The 26,194-nt window shown below is 49.7% G+C and overlaps 1 protein-coding gene across 2 annotated transcripts in view; it reads left to right on the forward strand.

Moving 5' to 3' along the window:
- Positions 1-20,326, forward strand: part of thbs3a (thrombospondin 3a) — a 74,104-nt gene extending 53,778 nt beyond the window's left edge. For both annotated transcript variants that reach the window (XM_079504782.1, XM_079504783.1), the window contains 4 exons: positions 5,852-6,048; positions 9,857-10,029; positions 19,837-19,976; positions 20,226-20,326. In XM_079504782.1, coding sequence (XP_079360908.1) covers positions 5,852-6,048; positions 9,857-10,029; positions 19,837-19,976; positions 20,226-20,287 — 572 coding nt within the window. In that variant the 3' untranslated portion in view covers positions 20,288-20,326. The remainder of the gene's footprint in view (positions 1-5,851; positions 6,049-9,856; positions 10,030-19,836; positions 19,977-20,225) is intronic.
- Positions 20,327-26,194: the final 5,868 nt, after the last annotated feature.

Below are 26,194 nucleotides of genomic sequence, written 5' to 3' on the forward strand. Positions count from 1 at the left end.
AACACATAACGTATCCCGCTGTGCTACAGGCTACACAGCCTTCAACACATAACGTATCCGTATCCCGCTGCGCTACAGGCTACACAGCCTTCAACGCATAACGTATCCGTATCCCGCTGCGCTACAGGCTACACAGCCTTCAACACATAACGTATCCGTATCCCGCTGCGCTACAGGCTACACGGCCTTCAACACATAACGTATCCGTATCCCGCTGTGCTACAGGCTACACAGCCTTCAACGCATAACGTATCCCGCTGCGCTACAGGCTACACAGCCTTCAACACATAACGTATCCGTATCCCGCTGTGCTACAGGCTACACAGCCTTCAACGCATAACGTATCCGTATCCCGCTGCGCTACAGGCTACACAGCCTTCAACGCATAACGTATCCGTATCCCGCTGTGCTACAGGCTACACAGCCTTCAACGCATAACGTATCCCGCTGCGCTACAGGCTACACAGCCTTCAACACATAACGTATCCGTATCCCGCTGCGCTACAGGCTACACAGCCTTCAACACATAACGTATCCCGCTGCGCTACAGGCTACACAGCCTTCAACACATAACGTATCCCGCTGTGCTACAGGCTACACAGCCTTCAACACATAACGTATCCGTATCCCGCTGCGCTACAGGCTACACAGCCTTCAACGCATAACGTATCCGTATCCCGCTGCGCTACAGGCTACACAGCCTTCAACGCATAACGTATCCCGCTGTGCTACAGGCTACACAGCCTTCAACGCATAACGTATCCCGCTGTGCTACAGGCTACACAGCCTTCAACACATAACGTATCCGTATCTCGCTGCGCTACAGGCTACACAGCCTTCAACGCATAACGTATCCGTATCCCGCTGCGCTACAGGCTACACAGCCTTCAACACATAACGTATCCGTATCCCGCTGCGCTACAGGCTACACAGCCTTCAACACATAACGTATCCCGCTGCGCTACAGGCTACACAGCCTTCAACACATAACGTATCCCGCTGCGCTACAGGCTACACAGCCTTCAACACATAACGTATCCCGCTGCGCTACAGGCTACACAGCCTTCAACACATAACGTATCCCGCTGCGCTACAGGCTACACAGCCTTCAACACATAACGTATCCCGCTGCGCTACAGGCTACACAGCCTTCAACACATAACGTATCCCGCTGCGCTACAGGCTACACAGCCTTCAACGCATAACGTATCCCGCTGTGCTACAGGCTACACAGCCTTCAACACATAACGTATCCCGCTGTGCTACAGGCTACACAGCCTTCAACACATAACGAATCCGTATCCCGCTGCGCTACAGGCTACACGGCCTTCAACGCATAACGTATCCCGCTGCGCTACAGGCTACACAGCCTTCAACACATAACGTATCCCGCTGTGCTACAGGCTACACAGCCTTCAACGCATAACGTATCCCGCTGCGCTACAGGCTACACAGCCTTCAACACATAACGTATCCGTATCCCGCTGCGCTACAGGCTACACAGCCTTCAACGCATAACGTATCCGTATCCCGCTGCGCTACAGGCTACACAGCCTTCAACACATAACGTATCCGTATCCCGCTGCGCTACAGGCTACACAGCCTTCAACACATAACGTATCCGTATCCCGCTGTGCTACAGGCTACACAGCCTTCAACACATAACGTATCCGTATCCCGCTGTGCTACAGGCTACACAGCCTTCAACACATAACGTATCCCGCTGCGCTACAGGCTACACAGCCTTCAACGCATAACGTATCCGTATCCCGCTGCGCTACAGGCTACACAGCCTTCAACACATAACGTATCCGTATCCCGCTGCGCTACAGGCTACACAGCCTTCAACACATAACGTGTCCCGCTGCGCTACAGGCTACACAGCCTTCAACACATAACGTATCCGTATCCCGCTGTGCTACAGGCTACACAGCCTTCAACACATAACGTGTCCCGCTGCGCTACAGGCTACACAGCCTTCAACACATAACGTATCCGTATCCCGCTGCGCTGCAGGCTACACAGCCTTCAACACATAACGTATCCGTATCCCGCTGTGCTACAGGCTACACAGCCTTCAACACATAACGTATCCCGCTGCGCTACAGGCTACACAGCCTTCAACACATAACGTATCCCGCTGCGCTACAGGCTACACAGCCTTCAACACATAACGTGTCCCGCTGCGCTACAGGCTACACAGCCTTCAACACATAACGTATCCGTATCCCGCTGTGCTACAGGCTACACAGCCTTCAACACATAACGTGTCCCGCTGCGCTACAGGCTACACAGCCTTCAACACATAACGTATCCGTATCCCGCTGCGCTGCAGGCTACACAGCCTTCAACACATAACGTATCCGTATCCCGCTGTGCTACAGGCTACACAGCCTTCAACACATAACGTATCCCGCTGCGCTACAGGCTACACAGCCTTCAACACATAACGTATCCCGCTGCGCTACAGGCTACACAGCCTTCAACACATAACGTATCCCGCTGCGCTACAGGCTACACAGCCTTCAACACATAACGTGTCCCGCTGCGCTACAGGCTACACAGCCTTCAACACATAACGTATCCCGCTGCGCTACAGGCTACACAGCCTTCAACACATAACGTGTCCCGCTGCGCTACAGGCTACACAGCCTTCAACGCATAACGTATCCCGCTGCGCTACAGGCTACACAGCCTTCAACACATAACGTATCCGTATCCCGCTGCGCTACAGGCTACACAGCCTTCAACGCATAGCGTATCCCGCTGCGCTACAGGCTACACAGCCTTCAACACATAACGTATCCCGCTGTGCTACAGGCTACACAGCCTTCAACACATAACGTATCCCGCTGCGCTACAGGCTACACAGCCTTCAACACATAACGTATCCCGCTGCGCTACAGGCTACACAGCCTTCAACACATAACGTGTCCCGCTGCGCTACAGGCTACACAGCCTTCAACACATAACGTATCCGTATCCCGCTGCGCTACAGGCTACACAGCCTTCAACACATAACGTGTCCCGCTGCGCTACAGGCTACACAGCCTTCAACACATAACGTATCCGTATCCCGCTGCGCTACAGGCTACACAGCCTTCAACGCATAACGTATCCGTATCCCGCTGCGCTACAGGCTACACAGCCTTCAACACATAACGTATCCGTATCCCGCTGCGCTACAGGCTACACAGCCTTCAACACATAACGTATCCGTATCCCGCTGCGCTACAGGCTACACAGCCTTCAACACATAACGTATCCCGCTGCGCTACAGGCTACACGGCCTTCAACACATAACGTATCCCGCTGCGCTACAGGCTACACAGCCTTCAACACATAACGTATCCCGCTGCGCTACAGGCTACACAGCCTTCAACACATAACGTATCCCGCTGCGCTACAGGCTACACAGCCTTCAACGCATAACGTATCCCGCTGCGCTACAGGCTACACAGCCTTCAACACATAACGTATCCCGCTGTGCTACAGGCTACACAGCCTTCAACACATAACGTATCCCGCTGTGCTACAGGCTACACAGCCTTCAACACATAACGTATCCCGCTGTGCTACAGGCTACACAGCCTTCAACACATAACGTATCCCGCTGCGCTACAGGCTACACAGCCTTCAACACATAACGTATCCCGCTGCGCTACAGGCTACACAGCCTTCAACACATAACGTGTCCCGCTGCGCTACAGGCTACACAGCCTTCAACGCATAACGTATCCCGCTGCGCTACAGGCTACACAGCCTTCAACACATAACGTATCCGTATCCCGCTGCGCTACAGGCTACACAGCCTTCAACGCATAGCGTATCCCGCTGCGCTACAGGCTACACAGCCTTCAACACATAACGTATCCCGCTGTGCTACAGGCTACACAGCCTTCAACACATAACGTATCCCGCTGCGCTACAGGCTACACAGCCTTCAACACATAACGTATCCCGCTGCGCTACAGGCTACACAGCCTTCAACACATAACGTGTCCCGCTGCGCTACAGGCTACACAGCCTTCAACACATAACGTATCCGTATCCCGCTGCGCTACAGGCTACACAGCCTTCAACACATAACGTGTCCCGCTGCGCTACAGGCTACACAGCCTTCAACACATAACGTATCCGTATCCCGCTGCGCTACAGGCTACACAGCCTTCAACACATAACGTATCCGTATCCCGCTGCGCTACAGGCTACACAGCCTTCAACGCATAACGTATCCGTATCCCGCTGCGCTACAGGCTACACAGCCTTCAACACATAACGTATCCGTATCCCGCTGCGCTACAGGCTACACAGCCTTCAACACATAACGTATCCGTATCCCGCTGCGCTACAGGCTACACAGCCTTCAACACATAACGTATCCCGCTGCGCTACAGGCTACACGGCCTTCAACACATAACGTATCCCGCTGCGCTACAGGCTACACAGCCTTCAACACATAACGTATCCCGCTGCGCTACAGGCTACACAGCCTTCAACACATAACGTATCCCGCTGCGCTACAGGCTACACAGCCTTCAACGCATAACGTATCCCGCTGCGCTACAGGCTACACAGCCTTCAACACATAACGTATCCCGCTGTGCTACAGGCTACACAGCCTTCAACACATAACGTATCCCGCTGTGCTACAGGCTACACAGCCTTCAACACATAACGTATCCCGCTGTGCTACAGGCTACACAGCCTTCAACGCATAACGTATCCCGCTGCGCTACAGGCTACACAGCCTTCAACGCATAACGTATCCGTATCCCGCTGTGCTACAGGCTACACAGCCTTCAACACATAACGTATCCGTATCCCGCTGCGCTACAGGCTACACAGCCTTCAACGCATAACGTATCCGTATCCCGCTGCGCTACAGGCTACACAGCCTTCAACACATAACGTATCCGTATCCCGCTGCGCTACAGGCTACACAGCCTTCAACACATAACGTATCCCGCTGCGCTACAGGCTACACAGCCTTCAACACATAACGTATCCGTATCCCGCTGCGCTACAGGCTACACAGCCTTCAACGCATAACGTATCCCGCTGTGCTACAGGCTACACAGCCTTCAACACATAACGTATCCCGCTGCGCTACAGGCTACACAGCCTTCAACACATAACGTATCCGTATCCCGCTGCGCTACAGGCTACACAGCCTTCAACACATAACGTGTCCCGCTGCGCTACAGGCTACACGGCCTTCAACACATAACGTATCCGTATCCCGCTGCGCTACAGGCTACACAGCCTTCAACGCATAACGTGTCCCGCTGCGCTACAGGCTACACGGCCTTCAACACATAACGTATCCGTATCCCGCTGCGCTACAGGCTACACAGCCTTCAACGCATAACGTATCCCGCTGCGCTACAGGCTACACAGCCTTCAACGCATAACGTATCCCGCTGCGCTACAGGCTACACAGCCTTCAACACATAACGTATCCCGCTGCGCTACAGGCTACACAGCCTTCAACACATAACGTATCCGTATCCCGCTGCGCTACAGGCTACACAGCCTTCAACGCATAACGTATCCGTATCCCGCTGCGCTACAGGATACACAGCCTTCAACGCATAACGTATCCGTATCCCGCTGCGCTACAGGCTACACAGCCTTCAACACATAACGTATCCGTATCCCGCTGCGCTACAGGCTACACGGCCTTCAACACATAACGTATCCCGCTGCGCTACAGGCTACACGGCCTTCAACGCATAACGTATCTCGCTGCGCTACAGGCTACACAGCCTTCAACGCATAACGTGTCCCGCTGCACTACAGGCTACACAGCCTTCAACGCATAACGTATCCGTATCCCGCTGCGCTACAGGCTACACGGCCTTCAACGGCGTGGACTTCGAGGGGACGTTCCACGTGAACACGGTGACGGACGACGACTACGCCGGCTTCATCTTCGGCTACCAGGACTCGTCCTCCTTCTACGTGGTGATGTGGAAGCAGACGGAGCAGACCTACTGGCAGTCCGTGCCCTTCAGAGCCATGGCCCAGCCTGGCCTACAGCTGAAGGTTAGTAACCTCCTACCTTCAGAGCCATGGCCCAGCCTGGCCTACAGCTGAAGGTTAGTAACCTCCTACCTTCAGAGCCATGGCCCAGCCTGGCCTACAGCTGAAGGTTAGTAACCTCCTACCTTCAGAGCCATGGCCCAGCCTGGCCTACAGCTGAAGGTTAGTAACCTCCTACCTTCAGAGCCATGGCCCAGCCTGGCCTACAGCTGAAGGTTAGTAACCTCCTACCTTCAGAGCCATGGCCCAGCCTGGCCTACAGCTGAAGGTTAGTAACCTCCTACCTTCAGAGTCATGGCCCAGCCTGGTCTACAGCTGAAGGTTAGTAACCTCCTACCTTCAGAGCCATGGCCCAGCCTGGCCTACAGCTGAAGGTTAGTTACCTCTATACCTTCAGAGCCATGGCCCAGCCTGGTCTACAGCTGAAGGTTAGTTACCTCCTACCTTCAGAGCCATGTCTACAGCTGAAGGTTAGTAACCTCCTACCTTCAGAGCCATGTCTACAGCTGAAGGTTAGTAACCTCCTACCTTCAGAGTCATGGCCCAGCCTGGCCTACAGCTGAAGGTTAGTAACCTCCTACCTTCAGAGTCATGGCCCAGCCTGGCCTACAGCTGAAGGTTAGTTACCTCTATACCTTCAGAGCCATGGCCCAGCCTGGCCTACAGCTGAAGGTTAGTAACCTCCTACCTTCAGAGCCATGGCCCAGCCTGGTCTACAGCTGAAGGTTAGTAACCTCCTACCTTCAGAGTCATGGCCCAGCCTGGTCTACAGCTGAAGGTTAGTTACCTCTATACCTTCAGAGCCATGGCCCAGCCTGGCCTACAGCTGAAGGTTAGTAACCTCCTACCTTCAGAGCCATGGCCCAGCCTGGCCTACAGCTGAAGGTTAGTAACCTCCTACCTTCAGAGCCATGGCCCAGCCTGGTCTACAGCTGAAGGTTAGTAACCTCTATACCTTCAGAGCCATGGCCCAGCCTGGCCTACAGCTGAAGGTTAGTAACCTCCTACCTTCAGAGCCATGGCCCAGCCTGGCCTACAGCTGAAGGTTAGTAACCTCCTACCTTCAGAGTCATGGCCCAGCCTGGCCTACAGCTGAAGGTTAGTTACCTCTATACCTTCAGAGCCATGGCCCAGCCTGGCCTACAGCTGAAGGTTAGTAACCTCCTACCTTCAGAGCCATGGCCCAGCCTGGCCTACAGCTGAAGGTTAGTAACCTCCTACCTTCAGAGCCATGGCCCAGCCTGGCCTACAGCTGAAGGTTAGTAACCTCCTACCTTCAGAGCCATGGCCCAGCCTGGCCTACAGCTGAAGGTTAGTAACCTCCTACCTTCAGAGCCATGGCCCAGCCTGGCCTACAGCTGAAGGTTAGTAACCTCCTACCTTCAGAGCCATGGCCCAGCCTGGTCTACAGCTGAAGGTTAGTAACCTCCTACCTTCAGAGCCATGGCCCAGCCTGGCCTACAGCTGAAGGTTAGTTACCTCTATACCTTCAGAGCCATGTCTACAGCTGAAGGTTAGTTACCTCTATACCTTCAGAGCCATGTCTACAGCTGAAGGTTAGTTACCTCTATACCTTCAGAGCCATGTCTACAGCTGAAGGTTAGTTACCTCCTACCTTCAGAGCCATGTCTACAGCTGAAGGTTAGTTACCTCCTACCTTCAGAGCCATGTCTACAGCTGAAGGTTAGTAACCTCCTACCTTCAGAGCCATGTCTACAGCTGAAGGTTAGTTACCTCTATACCTTCAGAGCCATGTCTACAGCTGAAGGTTAGTTACCTCTATACCTTCAGAGCCATGTCTACAGCTGAAGGTTAGTTACCTCCTACCTTCAGAGCCATGGCCCAGCCTGGCCTACAGCTGAAGGTTAGTTACCTCTATACCTTCAGAGCCATGGCCCAGCCTGGCCTACAGCTGAAGGTTAGTTACCTCTATACCTTCAGAGCCATGGCCCAGCCTGGCCTACAGCTGAAGGTTAGTAACCTCCTACCTTCAGAGCCATGTCTACAGCTGAAGGTTAGTTACCTCTATACCTTCAGAGTCATGGCCCAGCCTGGCCTACAGCTGAAGGTTAGTAACCTCCTACCTTCAGAGCCATGGCCCAGCCTGGCCTACAGCTGAAGGTTAGTTACCTCTATACCTTCAGAGCCATGGCCCAGCCTGGTCTACAGCTGAAGGTTAGTTACCTCCTACCTTCAGAGCCATGGCCCAGCCTGGCCTACAGCTGAAGGTTAGTTACCTCTATACCTTCAGAGCCATGGCCCAGCCTGGCCTACAGCTGAAGGTTAGTAACCTCCTACCTTCAGAGCCATGTCTACAGCTGAAGGTTAGTAACCTCTATACCTTCAGAGCCATGGCCCAGCCTGGCCTACAGCTGAAGGTTAGTTACCTCTATACCTTCAGAGCCATGGCCCAGCCTGGTCTACAGCTGAAGGTTAGTTACCTCTATACCTTCAGAGCCATGGCCCAGCCTGGCCTACAGCTGAAGGTTAGTTACCTCTATACCTTCAGAGCCATGCCTACAGCTGAAGGTTAGTAACCTCTATACCTTCAGAGCCATGTCTACAGCTGAAGGTTAGTTACCTCCTACCTTCAGAGCCATGTCTACAGCTGAAGGTTAGTTACCTCCTACCTTCAGAGCCATGTCTACAGCTGAAGGTTAGTTACCTCCTACCTTCAGAGCCATGTCTACAGCTGAAGGTTAGTAACCTCCTACCTTCAGAGCCATGTCTACAGCTGAAGGTTAGTTACCTCTATACCTTCAGAGCCATGGCCCAGCCTGGCCTACAGCTGAAGGTTAGTTACCTCTATACCTTCAGAGCCATGCCTACAGCTGAAGGTTAGTAACCTCTATACCTTCAGAGCCATGCCTACAGCTGAAGGTGAGATATCTTCAGAGCCATGGCCCAGCCTGGCCTACAGCTGAAGGTTAGTTACCTCTATACCTTCAGAGCCATGGCCCAGCCTGGTCTACAGCTGAAGGTTAGTTACCTCTATACCTTCAGAGCCATGTCTACAGCTGAAGGTTAGTACCCTCCTACTTTCAGAGCCATGTCTACAGCTGAAGGTTAGTAACCTCCTACCTTCAGAGCCATGTCTACAGCTGAAGGTTAGTTACCTCTATACCTTCAGAGTCATGGCCCAGCCTGGTCTACAGCTGAAGGTTAGTAACCTCCTACCTTCAGAGCCATGTCTACAGCTGAAGGTTAGTTACCTCTATACCTTCAGAGTCATGGCCCAGCCTGGTCTACAGCTGAAGGTTATTAGTTACCTCTATACCTTCAGAGCCATGGCCCAGCCTGGTCTACAGCTGAAGGTTAGTAACCTCCTACCTTCAGAGCCATGGCCCAGCCTGGCCTACAGCTGAAGGTTAGTAACCTCCTACCTTCAGAGCCATGGCCCAGCCTGGCCTACAGCTGAAGGTTAGTAACCTCCTACCTTCAGAGCCATGGCCCAGCCTGGCCTACAGCTGAAGGTTAGTAACCTCCTACCTTCAGAGCCATGGCCCAGCCTGGCCTACAGCTGAAGGTTAGTTACCTCTATACCTTCAGAGCCATGGCCCAGCCTGGTCTACAGCTGAAGGTTAGTAACCTCCTACCTTCAGGGCCATGGCCCAGCCGAGGTTCGGGATTGTTCGGGACCCGCACCCCTACTTTTGAGTGACAAAACAATGTTGCACATTAAGCTAATCGTGTGTGTGTGTGTGTGTGTGTGTGTGTGTGTGTGTGTGTGTGTGTGTGTGTGTGTGTGTGTGTGTGTGTGTGTGTGTGTCTGCGTGCGTGCGTGCGTGCGTGCGTTCGTGCGTCCATGCAGGCAGTGAAGTCGAGCACGGGACCGGGCGAGTATTTGAGGAACGCTCTGTGGCACACGGGGGACACGCCCGGCGAGGTGACGCTGCTGTGGTCGGACCCTCGCAACGTGGGCTGGAGGGACAAGACCTCCTACCGCTGGCACCTCACGCACCGGCCCCAAGTGGGTTACATCAGGTAAACTCCTCCCCTCATGCACCGGCCCCAAGTGGGTTACATCAGGTAAACTCCTCACGCACCGGCCCCAAGTGGGTTACATCAGGTAAACTCCTCACGCACCGGCCCCAAGTGGGTTACATCAGGTAAACTCCTCACGCACCGGCCCCAAGTGGGTTACATCAGGTAAACTCCTCACGCACCGGCCCCAAGTGGGTTACATCAGGTAAACTCCTCACGCATCGGCCCCAAGTGGGTTACATCAGGTAAACTCCTCGCCTCACGCATCGGCCCCAAGTGGGTTACATCAGGTATAACATAACATCTCCCCTCACGCACCGGCCCCAAGTGGGTTACATCAGGTAAACTCCTCGCCTCACGCATCGGCCCCAAGTGGGTTACATCAGGTATAACTCCTCCCCTCACGCACCGGCCCCAAGTGGGTTACATCAGGTAAACTCCTCGCCTCACGCATCGGCCCCAAGTGGGTTACATCAGGTATAACTCCTCCCCTCACGCACCGGCCCCAAGTGGGTTACATCAGGTAAACTCCTCACGCACCGGCCCCAAGTGGGTTACATCAGGTATAACATAACATGTCCCCTCACGCACCGGCCCCAAGTGGGTTACATCAGGTAAACTCCTCGCCTCACGCATCGGCCCCAAGTGGGTTACATCAGGTAAACTCCTCGCCTCACGCATCGGCCCCAAGTGGGTTACATCAGGTAAACTCCTCGCCTCACGCATCGGCCCCAAGTGGGTTACATCAGGTAAACTCCTCGCCTCACGCATCGGCCCCAAGTGGGTTACATCAGGTAAACTCCTCCCCTCACGCACCGGCCCCAAGTGCTTTACATCAGGTAAACTCCTCACGCACCGGCCCCAAGTGGGTTACATCAGGTAAACTCCTCACGCACCGGCCCCAAGTGGGTTACATCAGGTAAACTCCTCACGCATCGGCCCCAAGTGGGTTACATCAGGTAAACTCCTCACGCACCGGCCCCAAGTGGGTTACATCAGGTAAACTCCTCACGCACCGGCCCCAAGTGGGTTAAATCAGGTAAACTCCTCACGCACCGGCCCCAAGTGGGTTACATCAGGTAAACTCCTCACGCATCGGCCCCAAGTGGGTTACATCAGGTATAACATAACATCTCCCCTCACGCACCGGCCCCAAGTGGGTTACATCAGGTATAACATAACATCTCCCCTCACACACCGGCCCCAAGTGGGTTACATCAGGTATAACATAACATCTCCTCTCACACACCGGCCCCAAGTGGGTTACATCAGGTAAACTCCTCACGCACCGGCCCCAAGTGGGTTACATCAGGTAAACTCCTCCCCTCACGCATCGGCCCCAAGTGGGTTACATCAGGTATAACATAACATCTCCCCTCACGCACCGGCCCCAAGTGGGTTACATCAGGTATAACATAACATCTCCCCTCACGCACCGGCCCCAAGTGGGTTACATCAGGTATAACATAACATCTCCCCTCACGCACCGGCCCCAAGTGGGTTACATCAGGTATAACATAACATCTCCCCTCACGCACCGGCCCCAAGTGGGTTACATCAGGTATAACATAACATCTCCCCTCACGCACCGGCCCCAAGTGGGTTACATCAGGTATAACATAACATCACCCCTCACGCACCGGCCCCAAGTGGGTTACATCAGGTATAACATAACATCTCCCCTCACGCACCGGCCCCATGTGGGTTACATCAGGTATAACATAACATCTCCCCTCACGCACCGGCCCCAAGTGGGTTACATCAGGTATAACATAACATCTCCCCTCACGCACCGGCCCCAAGTGGGTTACATCAGGTATAACATAACATCTCCCCTCACGCACCGGCCCCAAGTGGGTTACATCAGGTATAACATAACATCTCCCCTCACGCACCGGCCCCAAGTGGGTTACATCAGGTATAACATAACATCTCCCCTCACGCACCGGCCCCAAGTGGGTTACATCAGGTATAACATAACATCTCCCCTCACGCACCGGCCCCAAGTGGGTTACATCAGGTATAACATAACATCTCCCCTCACACACCGGCCCCAAGTGGGTTACATCAGGTATAACATAACATCTCCTCTCACACACCGGCCCCAAGTGGGTTACATCAGGTAAACTCCTCCCCTCATGCATCGGCCCCAAGTGGGTTACATCAGGTATAACATAACATCTCCCGTCACGCTCCGGCCCCAAGTGGGTTACATCAGGTATAACATCTCCCCTCACGCACCGGCCCCAAGTGGGCTACATCAGGTATAACATAACATCTCCCCTCACGCACCGGCCCCAAGTGGGCTACATCAGGTATAACATAACATCTCCCCTCACGCACCGGCCCCAAGTGGGTTACATCAGGTATAACATAACATCTCCCCTCACGCACCGGCCCCAAGTGGGTTACATCAGGTATAACATAACATCTCCCCTCACGCACCGGCCCCAAGTGGGTTACATCAGGTATAACATAACATCTCCCCTCACGCACCGGCCCCAAGTGGGTTACATCAGGTATAACATAACATCTCCCCTCACGCACCGGCCCCAAGTGGGTTACATCAGGTATAACATAACATCTCCCCTCACACAGCGGCCCCAAGTGGGTTACATCAGGTATAACATAACATCTCCCCTCACGCACCGGCCCCAAGTGGGTTACATCAGGTATAACATAACATCGCCCCTCACGCACCGGCCCCAAGTGGGTTACATCAGGTATAACATAACATCTCCCCTCACACACCGGCCCCAAGTGGGTTACATCAGGTATAACATAACATCTCCCCTCACACAGCGGCCCCAAGTGGGTTACATCAGGTATAACATAACATCTCCCCTCACACAGCGGCCCCAAGTGGGTTACATCAGGTATAACATAACATCTCCCCTCACGCACCGGCCCCAAGTGGGTTACATCAGGTATAACATAACATCTCCCCTCACGCACCGGCCCCAAGTGGGTTACATCAGGTATAACATAACATCTCCCCTCACGCACCGGCCCCAAGTGGGTTACATCAGGTATAACATATCTCCTTATTTTAAAAATATTCCTAAAACAAATGGATTTGGAAACTTCTCCTTTGGTCCAGCCATTCCTGTGAGAATGATCCAGTAAGAAAGGAGGGGGAAAAAGAAAGAAAAAAAGCCCATTAGGGTCCACTGGTTCACCTGAAATTCACCCGAACACCTAACCTGACTCCGCCAGATGGGGCAGCACTCTCTGCCGCCCCATCTGGCAGAGTCAGATGGGGCCACCAAAAAACAGGGATGTGGGCAGGGAAACAAACCTACCTTCTATGATGTCACTGAGCATCATGAAGGAACTGAAAGACCCGCCCACCTCAGACATCAACAACATTATGAAAATTACATAAACATGAAAATGAGAATGACGATCGGATGGGGACAACCCTACTTATTTAAAATACATTACCACATTGCATACAAAAAGTACAACTCGATGTGCTTCACAGAAAATTAGGATTAAAAAGAAACAAACAAAATATAATCGTAACAACAATAATCGTATACATTAAAAAATATTTAAAAAATGTCTGTCAGGCTGGAGAATATAAGTGAATATTTTGTGAAAATCGCAGATCTACAAGCTCACAACAGGGGATCCACAGGGATACAAATGGAACCAAATGCACCCTTACAGGTCTGTAACTCTGAGTGTACAAATGGAACCAAATGCACCCTTACAGGTCTGTAACTCTGAGTGTACAAATGGAACCAAATGGACCCTTACAGGTCTGTAACTCTGAGTGTACAAATGGACCCTTACAGGTCTGTAACTCTGAGTGTACAAATGGAACCAAATGGACCCTTACAGGTCTGTAACTCTGAGTGTACAAATGGAACCAAATGGACCCTTACAGGTCTGTAACTCTGAGTGTACAAATGGAACCAAATGCACCCTTACAGGTCTGTAACACTGAGTGTACAAATGGAACCAAATGGACCCTTACAGGTCTGTAACGCTGAGTGTACAAATGGAACCAAATGCACCCTTACAGGTCTGTAACTCTGAGTGTACAAATAGAACCAAATCGACCCTTACAGGTCTATGACTCTGAGAGTGTTACAAATGGAACCAAATGGACCCTTATACAGGTACAGTATGTTACTCTGAGTGTACAGATGGAACCAAATGGACCCTTAGTTAAAGTATAAGTGAATGAGGCTGTTGTAGAGTGATCAACAGCAGCTGTGTGGATCGGATGATCACAGCTCTGAAAGGAATTAATCCATTTCAGACGGGAAACCCCTTTTGGTGTTCAAGCATTATGTTATAGTTTAACTATTGAAAAATAGCAGATCTACAAGCTCATACATTTTTTAACTCAAATCTTTGCTTCTGAGGGGTTCCTGGAATTACATACTGTATTTTCTGATGGGGGTCGGCGGCCAATTACATATAATTTTTGGGGTCCTTGACATGAAATATTGAGCACCTGTAATGACATTCTTGGATGCAGGCGCAGGTTTCAAGGATGTTTAATAAATCCAGGCAAAGGTACAAAGGGAATAAGGCAAAACTCATAGTCAAAGGCAAAACTCATAGTCAAAGGCAAAACTCATAGTCAAAGGCAAAACTCATAGTCAAAGGCAAAACTCATAGTCAAAGGCCAAACTCATAGTCAAAGGCAAAACTCATAGTCAAAGGCAAAACTCATAGTCAAAGGCAAAACTCATAGTCAAAGGCAAAACTCATAGTCAAAGGCCAAACTCATAGTCAAAGGCAAAACTCATAGTCAAAGGCAAAACTCATAGTCAAAGGCAAAACTCATAGTCAAAGGCCAAACTCATAGTCAAAGGCAAAACTCATAGTCAAAGGCAAAACTCATAGTCAAAGGCAAAACTCATAGTCAAAGGCCAAACTCATAGTCAAAGGCAAAACTCATAGTCAAAGGCAAAACTCATAGTCAAAGGCAAAACTCATAGTCAAAGGCAAAACTCATAGTCAAAGGCTAAGTTAGAAAGCAACAAACACTGACATAAGCTACAAACGGACGGGACCGTGTAGCGTGGCTAGTGTCTCTAGTGCAGGCAAACAATACTGACTGAAGTGGAGTGGCAGAGGGGGTGATTATATAGGTGTGGACTAATGAGGAGCAGGTGTGTATAGTTAGTAGATTGGAGATGATGTTCTCTGGAATGAGGGCCACCACTGTGTCCCGACAGCACCACTGATATAGAAACGTGAGGTATTTCAGAAAACTGTCGGGATTTAAATGTCGACGTCAGGTCCAGATGGGTTAAGTGGTGACAAAAACAACAAAGTCAAAAGAAATAAAAGCTGCTTCTTCTTTGGTGGCAGTTGGAGCCACTGGGCTGGTTCAGCTGTTTCTCTTTTCCTTTTTTGGGGGGGGTGGGGGGGGTGAGGTGGGGTGCATATTTTTCCCTCCTAAACTTCTTTGTGACTTCTACAGGGGGACCAAAGACCAACCCCCCCATTGTCCCCGTTGCCATGCCGACGGAAATCCCCGCGCAAGAATTCAGAGAGAGAGAGAGAGAGAGAGAGAGAAAGAGAGAAGCAGACAGACAGACAGACAGACAGGCAGGCAGGCAGGCAGGCAGGCAGGCAGACAGACAGACAGACAGACAGACAGACAGGATAAGCACGTGAGGTGACAGTAACTGAACTGCTTCTGTGATTTTATCATAATAGTACAAAAAAAAGGAAGAAAATAAATATATAAAATTTAAAAAATCACACCCGTGTGAAGTGAGGGCCGCTCTTATCATCGGACATCATCATGACGTAAGATAGACACTATGGGCTCGATCTTGCACCACCCCTTACCCCTCCACCAGAGGGCCCCCTCTGGTGGAGGCTTAGCCCCCCCTAAGCCCCCCCCCCCCCCCCCCCCCCCCGGTTCAGTTCTGTCCCTGGGTAGCCTCAGTCCCAGGCTTACTTATCTGCGAAAAGAAAAGCCTGGTCACAACATAAGGCAGAGAAGCTGCATCTGACGGATGTATCGTCTGGAACATCCGTCAGATGTATTTCCCCCCGGATACGATATTTTCCCAACCAATCACAACACTTGTTTCATTCGCGGAGAATGTCAACTGATTTGTATAAAGCATCAACGTAATTTCCTTGGGCGATATACTTCAGCTAAAATCCCGCAACTTCCGCCCCAAACAAATGATAGCCTCTACAACGTAGGTGTTGCCCAGGGTGGTCCCTAGCTGGGACACCTCGTAACTCGTAAGGCGCTATAATATCAATGCACTCTAGGGCTGCCGCGACCAGCTCAGTGGCCTTGTGGTTAGAGTGTCTGCCCTGAGACTGGGAGGTCGGGGTTCAATCCCTGGCCGGGTCATACCAAAGACTCTAAAAATGGGACCCAGTGCCTCCCTGCTTGACACTCAGCATCAAGGGTTGGATTGGGGGTAAATCCCTGTGACATACTAGCGTCATGTCCAGGGGGTGTACTTGTACATCAAGCTGCCTCACGCTACAGAAACTGGAGATAGGCTCCTGCCCCTATGGGCCTCATGGCTCGGCAAGGCTACTTACTTACTAGGGCTGCCGTGGATGAAAAAAGGGAATTTACATACTGAGCCAAAAAAAAAAGGGGGTTTGAGAAGCTTTTTGTGTCGCCCAGAGCTTTCATGTCCTCGCTGATGGACGTCTGTTATCCTGAGAGGGTACACTTTATACCTTCTGCCTTTAAGGGCTGTTATCCTGAGAGGGAACACAAATACCTTCTGCCTTTAAGGGCTGTTATCCTGAGAGGGAACACAAATACCTTCTGCCTTTAAGGCTGTTATCCTGAGAGGGAACACAAATACCTTCTGCCTTTAAAGGACCACTTCACCACTTTTCAACCTATCTTCATATAATAGGTCCTCACTAATAATCATGAAAAAATGGCGCAATTCTTTTCTACTCAGTCTGTGTCTCATAGGAGGGCTGTGGGCAGTTCAGAAACCGTCTTCCAGTGACATCATCGATGGGGAATACAAGCTAATAGAAACTGCAGGCTTTCTAGTCCTGAAAAGTTGCAATGCGAAAATGGAAGCCATCGTTCTCACGATAATAAAAACATTTTTGTAAAAGAATCTTGTTTAAAAAACAATCTGCCTAATGATGATGTCACTGGAAGACGGTTTCTAAACTGCCCACAGCCCTCCTATGCGACACAGACTGAGTAGAAAAAAATCGTGCCATTTTATCATGATTATTAGTGAGGACCTATTATATGAAGATAGGTTGAAAAGTGGTGAAGTGGTCCTTTAAGGGCTGTTATTCTGAGAGGGAACACAAATACCTTCTGCCTTTAACACAATCAGTGCCGGAAGTCCTTCAAAATAGGAGCTCTGGGGTGCCGGAAAGACATGGCCGCTTTTACTCTGAAACCCACGACCCAGAAACAATCCGCTAAATAAGTGTGCTTTACATTGCTAGCTTACATTGCTATCGTTTCAATTTATACGATATATAATCCAAAAAGCGTTCATATTTTGCGGGAGAGACGGATGAGGAGCAGAAATGAAGCGCCAGTATATCGATCCGTTCAAAACCACGGAGAGCACCCTGGATTAGGAGAGACGAGTCATTATTTCTGCCGCGCTATAACAGCTAAGTCAACGGGAAGCTAATATGACTCCAGAGCGTAGCATACGGTAGCCGAAAGGCGAGCTGACAAATAAAAAATAATTCAGAATATTCCTCTCTCGCCCGGTATCATTGAGGATGCGCTAGGTCTACAGACGTCCTACGGACGCGTCGATTGGGACCCCTAGGACGTGTGGAGAGACGTCCTACGGACGGAAACGGCGCTAGGTCTACAGACGTCCTACGGACGCGTCGATTGGGACCCCTAGGACGTGTGGAGAGACGTCCTATACGGACGGAAACGGCGCTAGGTCTACAGACGTCCTACGGACGCGTCGATTGGGACCCCTAGGACGTGTGGAGAGACGTCCTACGGACGGAAACGGTTAAGGGCTGTTATTCTGAGAGGGAACACTTTATACCAAACTGCCTTTAAGAAGCACCAGCGTGCACCTGCTTTCAGAGCATTGAGAAGCACCAGCGTGCACCTGCTTTCAGAGCATTGCTACACATCATGTCCCAATCGCCCTCTTTTCTTTCTGGCTTTTTTTTCCTTCTTTGGAGAGAGAAAGGAGGGGAGGACGAGAGAGAGAGAGAGAGAGAGAGAGAGAGAGGGGGGGGGGGGGGAGGGGGGAGGAGGAGGAGGAATGTCCTCTAGTCTAGAGGAGTCTTTTCACTGGACTTCACCCTGACAGTTGCTTTGTTGTGGTGGAGCAGCCATGGTGGAGAGAGAGAGAGAGAGAGGGAGAGGGAGAGGGAGAGAGAGGGAGAGGGAGAGGGAGAGGGAGAGGGAGGGAGAGGGAGAGGGAGAGGGAGAGGGAGAGGGAGAGGGAGAGAGGTGTCAACTGAAACAACACAGAAATGCTGTTACACAAAAAAAGTTGAAAAAGAAAATGAAGAAAAAAAAACCTTTGCAAATGACTGTCGGTCAATAGAGCAATTTACACTTTACTTCCTACCTCGTTCACATTTTTCGTTTTTTCTTCCCCTTTCCGAATTCCCTATAACCCATTTAGACCTGAGGACGATTCTACAAATGTCTTCTAAATACTGAAAAAATTCAGAAAAATCTGTTTCTATGTCAGTGGTTCAGATTTGAGGTAGAAATGTTCACTCTGATTTGCGCCACATTTTCATGATCTTTCGAAAATAGCTCGTAGCGCGGCACTCGGTGGTGCCTCGCTATGAGCTTGTAGATCTGCTATTTTTCAACAGCTTAAAGCATAACACAATGCTTGAAACACCAAAAGGGCCATGAATGGGTTAACATCGCGTCAACAAAGAACTGTGTTCCAAAAATAAACAAATGACCTCGGCGGTTTGACTCATATGGATATGAAGAATCAACTGACGGCAGGAAATGTTACTGCCGTCGAATTAGTTAAATATTCGCCAGAAAACAGACTGTATCAAATATGAGTGACTGACTGTCTGTCGTAAACGATACAGAGACGTCCCCTCGACCATTTTGTCGAGACAGTTTGTTCATTTTTGTACCACAATGCTTATATGAGACGATTTTAAGATGGTGTTATTTTCCATGAAGAAATCACTTCTGCGAGAATGTACAAACATCCCCGTGTCATTTTATCCATGTTCCAACTCTGTGATAACCCAGACATCTTTCCATGTTTGACAGCTAATACAAAATATGTTGTTGTGGTGGATGCAGAGTCTGACTAACCTGACTCCGCCAGATGGGGCAGCAGAGAGTACACTGGGTTCCCCCCTCCTGCTCCCATCTGGGAACTCTCAGGCAGACTTGATGTCCGGCCACAAAACGGCCTGGCCAATCAGCGGCAGCTAGAGGCGGGATCAAGGCAGCACTGCAGCCTTGATCGTATGGTGTTACTTATACTCATAGAGTACCGAGTACTTATACTGTCACTCGTACCCATAGAGTACTGAGCACTTATAGGCTACTGTCACCTGTATAGATTACTGAGAGACATATGCCATGATGTTGTGAATGTAACCTTAACTGCACCTAATAATATTTATGTCTGTGCACGTTTCTCCATCGTGGACACAAATACATTGTTAAAATGTGTGTGTGTGTGTGTGTGTGTGTGTGTGTGTGTCTATATGTGTGTGCGTGCGTGCGTGCGTGCGTGCGTGCGTGCGTGCGTGCGTGCGTGCGTGCGTGCGTGCGTGCGTGCGTGCGTGCGTGCGTGCGTGCGTGCGTACGTACGTGCGTGCGTGCGTGCGTGTGCGTGTATATTTCAGGGTGAGGCTCTATGAGGGGACGGAGATGGTGGCAGACTCAGGTGTGGTGATTGACACCACCATGAGAGGAGGCAGGCTGGGCGTGTTCTGTTTCTCCCAGGAGAACATTATCTGGTCCAATCTACGGTACCGCTGCAACGGTACGCATGCATGCACGCACACACACGCCACGCCACGCGGCACGCACGCACACACGCATGCACACACACACACAATCACACACGCAGCGAGCGCACACACGTACAGTTCCCTCTGCCATTTGGAAAACATTTGATCATTTCTTACACAAAACCAGCACATTTACACAGACACGTGAGCAGAGAGTCATGCCATGCCCTACACATTACACGCCATATATGATGACGTGATTTATGTTTTTCTTTTTACAGACACAGTACCGGATGACTTCAAGGCGCACCGTAAACAAGTTCTGATGCACATCAAAGTCTGAGAGAGGACTGTACCCCTGCACGCACGCACGCACGCACACACACACACGCACGCACGCACGCACGCGCGCACCACAATGTAACACAAAACGCACACAAGACATACAGAAATACTCACAAAGTATCGTATTTGTGTGTCGTGTTGAGTAGACCACCCGCTCTCCCTTAACTTTTTCTTAGCAGTAAACTTGCTGTTGTGTACATGCGTGCACGTGTGCATGTGCAAGTGAGTGAGTGAGCGAGTAAGCGAGTCAGTGAGTGAGTGAGTGAGACCGCAGGTGTGAGCAAAACAGTTGGTGACTGTATATGTATGGTGTGTGTGTGTGCGTGTGTGCGTGCGTGTGTGCGTGCGTGCGTGTGTGCGTGTGTGCGTACGCGTGTGTGTGTGTGCTCCATTCAATATCTCACATTAAGTGCTCAATAAGGTCTATAAGCACAGCAGTTGTACTAGAAATAAACTGGGCACACATCTTACCAATTAATAATTATACTAATTAATTAAAGGAGAAATCCAGAGCAAAATCCACTAATCAGCCTATAATCCTGTCCCAACATATATGTACCCTGAATCAGCCTATGATCCTGTCCCAACATACATGTACCCTGAATCAGCCTATGATCCTGTCCCAACATACATGTACCCTGAATCAGCCTATAATCCTGTCCCAACAAACATGTACCCTGAATCAGCCTATAATCCTGTCCCAACATACATGTACCCTGAATCAGCCTATGATCCTGTCCCAACATACATGTACCCTGAATCAGCCTATGATCCTGTCCCAGCATACATGTACCCTGAATCAGCCTATGATCCTTTCCCAACATACATGCACCCTGAATCAGCCTATAATCCCAAAGCCTAATTGCAAAACGATTCGATACCGATTATTTCCATTGCAAAACGATACGATACAAAGTCCAACGATACGACACGATATTTGCTGTTTACATATCGATATACTGTGATTAAAAAAATAAAATAAAATCGATATTTCGATACAGTTACTATATCGTTACACTGCTAGTAGAAAGCTAGTTGTCTTCATTCCAATTATTATTGTATTTTAGTAGCTCCAAACTTTTGTTGTGTTTCTTTGTCTGTCTTTTCACGAATCGTCCTGGTACTCACGCATGCACGGTTTGTCACCCTCGAGCTGCCGTTCATACAGAACCCAGAGCCAGCTCTAGGGTGACAAACGGTGCATGTGTGAGTACCACACACACACACACACACACACACACACACACACACATACACACACACACACACACATAGAGACCCTCTTGTAGACCAGGGGTTCTCAACCCGTGGGTCGCGACCCCTCGGGGGGTCGCCAAATTATTTTAGGGGGTCCCCAAATTATTAAAAAAAAATAATAAAAAAAATAAATAATTTTTTTTTAAAAAAAAATTCACGATTTTTCAAAAATAGCAGACCTACAAGCTCGTAGCGCGCCACTCGGTGGCGCGCTATGAGCTTGTAGATCTGCTATTTTTAAATAGCTAAATTATAACAATGCTTAAAACACCAAAAGGGGTTCCCGCCCAAAATGGTTTAAGGTTATTGTAGCAGTCAATTTATATTGGGGGTCGGGAGGGGGCGGGGCGGGGGTCCCGAGACGTTGCCAAAGCATTTCCGGGGGTCCCCGGCCAAAAACGCTGAGAACCCCTGCTGTAAACAACACTAAATGTGTTAAAATGACTATGTCACAATCACAGTAAAACTTAATGTTTGTTTGTTTGTTTTTGGGGGGGAAGAGAAACTTTTATACTGTACCTTTTTTTTAAAAGCTCTGGATGTATTATTTTATTTTTTGATTTTGTGTCTATATAAAAGTGTCATCCATATCATATCGTAAGTGAATCTGGAACGATTAGAATGTATTAAAACAGGTACAAATACACAAACGTATAATTAGTTTCACTTCAGTATTTCATATGCAATGTTTCGTCTACATCAGTGGGTTTCAGCCAGTGGTCCGGGGGACCACCAGTGGTCCTTGAGGTGGTTCCAGGCGGTCCCCAGCTAAATGATGGAGAGTCGGTAACCAAATGGACCCTTACAGAGCCTTGTCTTGCGAGCGTAAAATGAAAACAAATGGACTGGTTTCATTTTACGCTCTCAAGACTTAAGTTATTGTTAAACATCGGCATTACTTAATTTACAAGAACACAATTGGAGAATGTAGAATAATTCATATTTTGATCAACGTTTGCCTGTTATCTCTCCTAATGGTACCAACATCAATACAGGGAATTGTGGACAAAACCTTATCCAACAGACAACAGAAATATTCAAAGTTTTGGGTCAGAGAGGCTAAATCTCAGCAAATGTAATGCCAAATAAATAATGGACCTTGATATGAAAAAAAAGAACCCCACTTAAACCAGGTGCATGTGTTTGGTCCTTAAACCAGGTGCATGTGTTTGGTCCTTAAACCAGGTGCATGTGTTTGGTCCGACGTACTAATGAACAGCCATTAGTCTTAAACCAGGTGCATGTGTTTGGTCCGACGTACTAATGAACAGCCATTAGTCTTAAACCAGGTGCATGTGTTTGGTCCGACGTACTAATGAACAGCCATTAGTCTTAAACCAGGTGCATGTGTTTGGTCCGACGTACTAATGAACAGCCATTAGTCTTAAACCAGGTGCATGTGTTTGGTCCGACGTACTAATGAACAGCCATTAGTCTTAAACCAGGTGCATGTGTTTGGTCCGACGTACTAATGAACAGCCATTAGTCTTAAACCAGGTGCATGTGTTTGGTCCGACGTACTAATGAACAGCCATTAGTCTTAAACCAGGTGCATGTGTTTGGTCCGACGTACTAATGAACAGCCATTAGTCTTAAACCAGGTGCATGTGTTTGGTCCGACGTACTAATGAACAGCCATTAGTCTGACAGCCTAAACCAGGTGCATGTGTTTGGTCCGACGTACTAATGAACAGCCATTAGTCTGACAGCCTAAACCAGGTGCATGTGTTTGGTCCGACGTACTAATGAACAGCCATTAGTCTGACAGCCTAAACCAGGTGCATGTGTTTGGTCCGACGTACTAATGAACAGCCATTAGTCTTAAACCAGGTGCATGTGTTTGGTCCGACGTACTAATGAACAGCCATTAGTCTTAAACCAGGTGCATGTGTTTGGTCCGACGTACTAATGAACAGCCATTAGTCTTAAACCAGGTGCATGTGTTTGGTCCGACGTACTAACACTTAAACCAGGTGCATGTGTTTGGTCCGACGTACTAATTAACAGCCATTAGTCTTAAACCAGGTGCATGTGTTTGGTCCGACGTACTAATGAACAGCCATTAGTCCGACAGCCTAAACCAGGTGCATGTGTTTGGTCCGACGTACTAATGAACAGCCATTAGTCCGACAGCCTAAACCAGGTGCATGTGTTTGGTCCGACGTACTAATGAACAGCCATTAGTCTGACAGCCTAAACCAGGTGCATGTGTTTGGTCCGACGTACTAATGAACAGCCATTAGTCTGACAGCCTAAACCAGGTGCATGTGTTTGGTCCGACGTACTAACACTTAAACCAGGTGCATGTGTTTGGTCCGACGTACTAACACTTAAACCAGGTGCATGTGTTTGGTCCGACGTACTAACACTTAAACCAGGTGCATGTGTTTGGTCCGACGTACTAACACTTAAACCAGGTGCATGTGTTTGGTCCGACGTACTAACACTTAAACCAGGTGCATGTGTTTGGTCCGACGTACTAATGAACAGCCATTAGTCCGACAGCCTATACCCCAAACTGACCGTTACCCTAACCTCACAGGGAAGCCACGGGTTAGTTTTAACCGGACACGCATGTCGGGAGCAGGGACGGATTAACCCCACAAGGGCCCCTGGGCCGGTACATTTGTTGGGGCCCCCCTAGCGCACGTGCGCGCAGAATTTTCGAGGTTTTTTGTGTTTTTATCAATTTATTTACCTAAATTTAACAAAATCAATGGCCAATGAAGGTCCCCAGGAGCTTTTTCCAGGGCCTCAAACCCATTACAGGGCTTTACATTTTCCCAGAAGGGCCCCTGAGAGCCAAGGGCCCCTGGGCCACGGCCCCATTGGCCCAATGGCTAATTTGGCCCTGGTCGGGAGCCACGCACAGATCAGTCTTAACCAGCCACGCATGTCGGGAGCTATTGTCTGTCGGAACATCGGAACAACATATGCGCCCCAGAAAACCAGATGGTCTACAGCAGCTGCACCTGCAATAACACAACTCAAGTGTAACTGTAACTGTCCATGGCATGAGTCGCTTCATTTATATACAAACATTGAAAACAAGAACATTTTTAGATAATATCTTACAGTAATGTCATATCATATCATATCAAAGTGGTGTTCATTTAACTCTGGGAGTGTACAGATATAACATTTATACTCTCCCAGAGTTATAAATGGATCCTTATATATGGTGTAACACTGTCTCAAAACAGTGGCATTATTCCTTTAATCGTAACACACCTAACAGTATATGTATGTATGTTCTTTATTTTTTGTACCTTGTTGTTTTCTAAAATGTGCATAATTGGTTGAAATAAAAATTTGTTGAGGTTTCCCAATTCAGAGTCATTCATCTTTCTTATGAGCTATAATCCTGAGTAGTTACTACTACTACTACCACCTAACTCCAAAGTTCATTTTTCAGGAAATGAAAAATATATTTTTTTAACACAATCAGCGCCGGGATTTCTTTCAAAATAGAAGCTCGGGGTGCCCGGGAAGATATGGCCGCTTTTACTCTGTAAGCCCTCCCCTTCCGTTCCGGACAAAAACCGAGAGACATATTTTTGCTTGCTTACCTCGCTATCGTTACGATAAAATCGCTGAATAATCCCTCACTTCATATTTTGAACGAGAGGCATGTTGAAGTCAGAAATGAAGAGCTTAGTATATCCATCTGGTCGAAACCACGGAGAGCTCCTTAGATATACGCGCGCCGAGCCTTTCTTTGTGAACGATAAACAATGAAGTGAACGACAACGCGCATGCGCGAAGAGCAAGGAGTATGGTGCAGAAGGAGAGGCCAACTAAAAAAAACAAACAAAAAAATGTCCTTTGGATCCATCGGTTGAAATTAGTTATGACGTTCCCACACGTCGTACGGTCTGAATCAAGAAATGAGGAAAACCTTATATTTTTTTAAACGATGCAATACTGCCTCATCAAAGTTGGTGTTGTGACTTTAGATATTGTCAATTACTTCCATGAGAGGGGGAGAGGTGGTGGAGTTAGCTGTTTTAGCAGATTGTTTGAGGGTCCAATGGAGTTAAGAGGTTTTGTCCAAGGCGTTTTTTACTACTTTCCATTTTGTCAATTATATTTTCAAAACAACACACAGATGTAAAAAATAAAAAAATACCCTGGGTGGTGTGTTGTGTGGTACCGGGGTCCGGGAGGCCCCTGGGTGGTGTGTTGTGTGGTTCCGGGGTCCGGGAGGCCCCTGGGTGGTGTGTTGTGTGGTTCCGGGGTCCGGGAGGCCCCTGGGTGGTGTGGAGTGTGGTCCCGGGTTCCGGGAGGCCCCTGGGTGGTGTGTTGTGTGGTTCCGGGGTCCGGGAGGCCCCTGGGTGGTGTGTTGTGTGGTTCCGGGGTCCGGGAGGCCCCTGGGTGGTGTGGAGTGTGGTCCCGGGTTCCGGGAGGCCCCTGGGTGGTGTGTTGTGTTGCCCCGGGGTCCGGGAGGCCCCTGGGGTGTGTAGTGTGGCCCCGGGGTCCGGGAGGCCGGGACGAGTGCAATATTGGCGTTGCAACAACACCGCACCACATCCCGCACCTGCCTGTCCCCGGGGAGAAATGATGAAAGCTCAGGGGGCGGGGCTGGCCTCAGGGGGCGGGGCTGACCTCAGGGGGAGGACTGACCTCAGGGGGTGGGGCAACCTGGAGC

The sequence above is a fragment of the Electrona antarctica genome (assembly GCF_951216825.1).
Source record: "Electrona antarctica genome assembly, chromosome: 6".
NCBI lineage: Eukaryota > Metazoa > Chordata > Actinopteri > Myctophiformes > Myctophidae > Electrona > Electrona antarctica.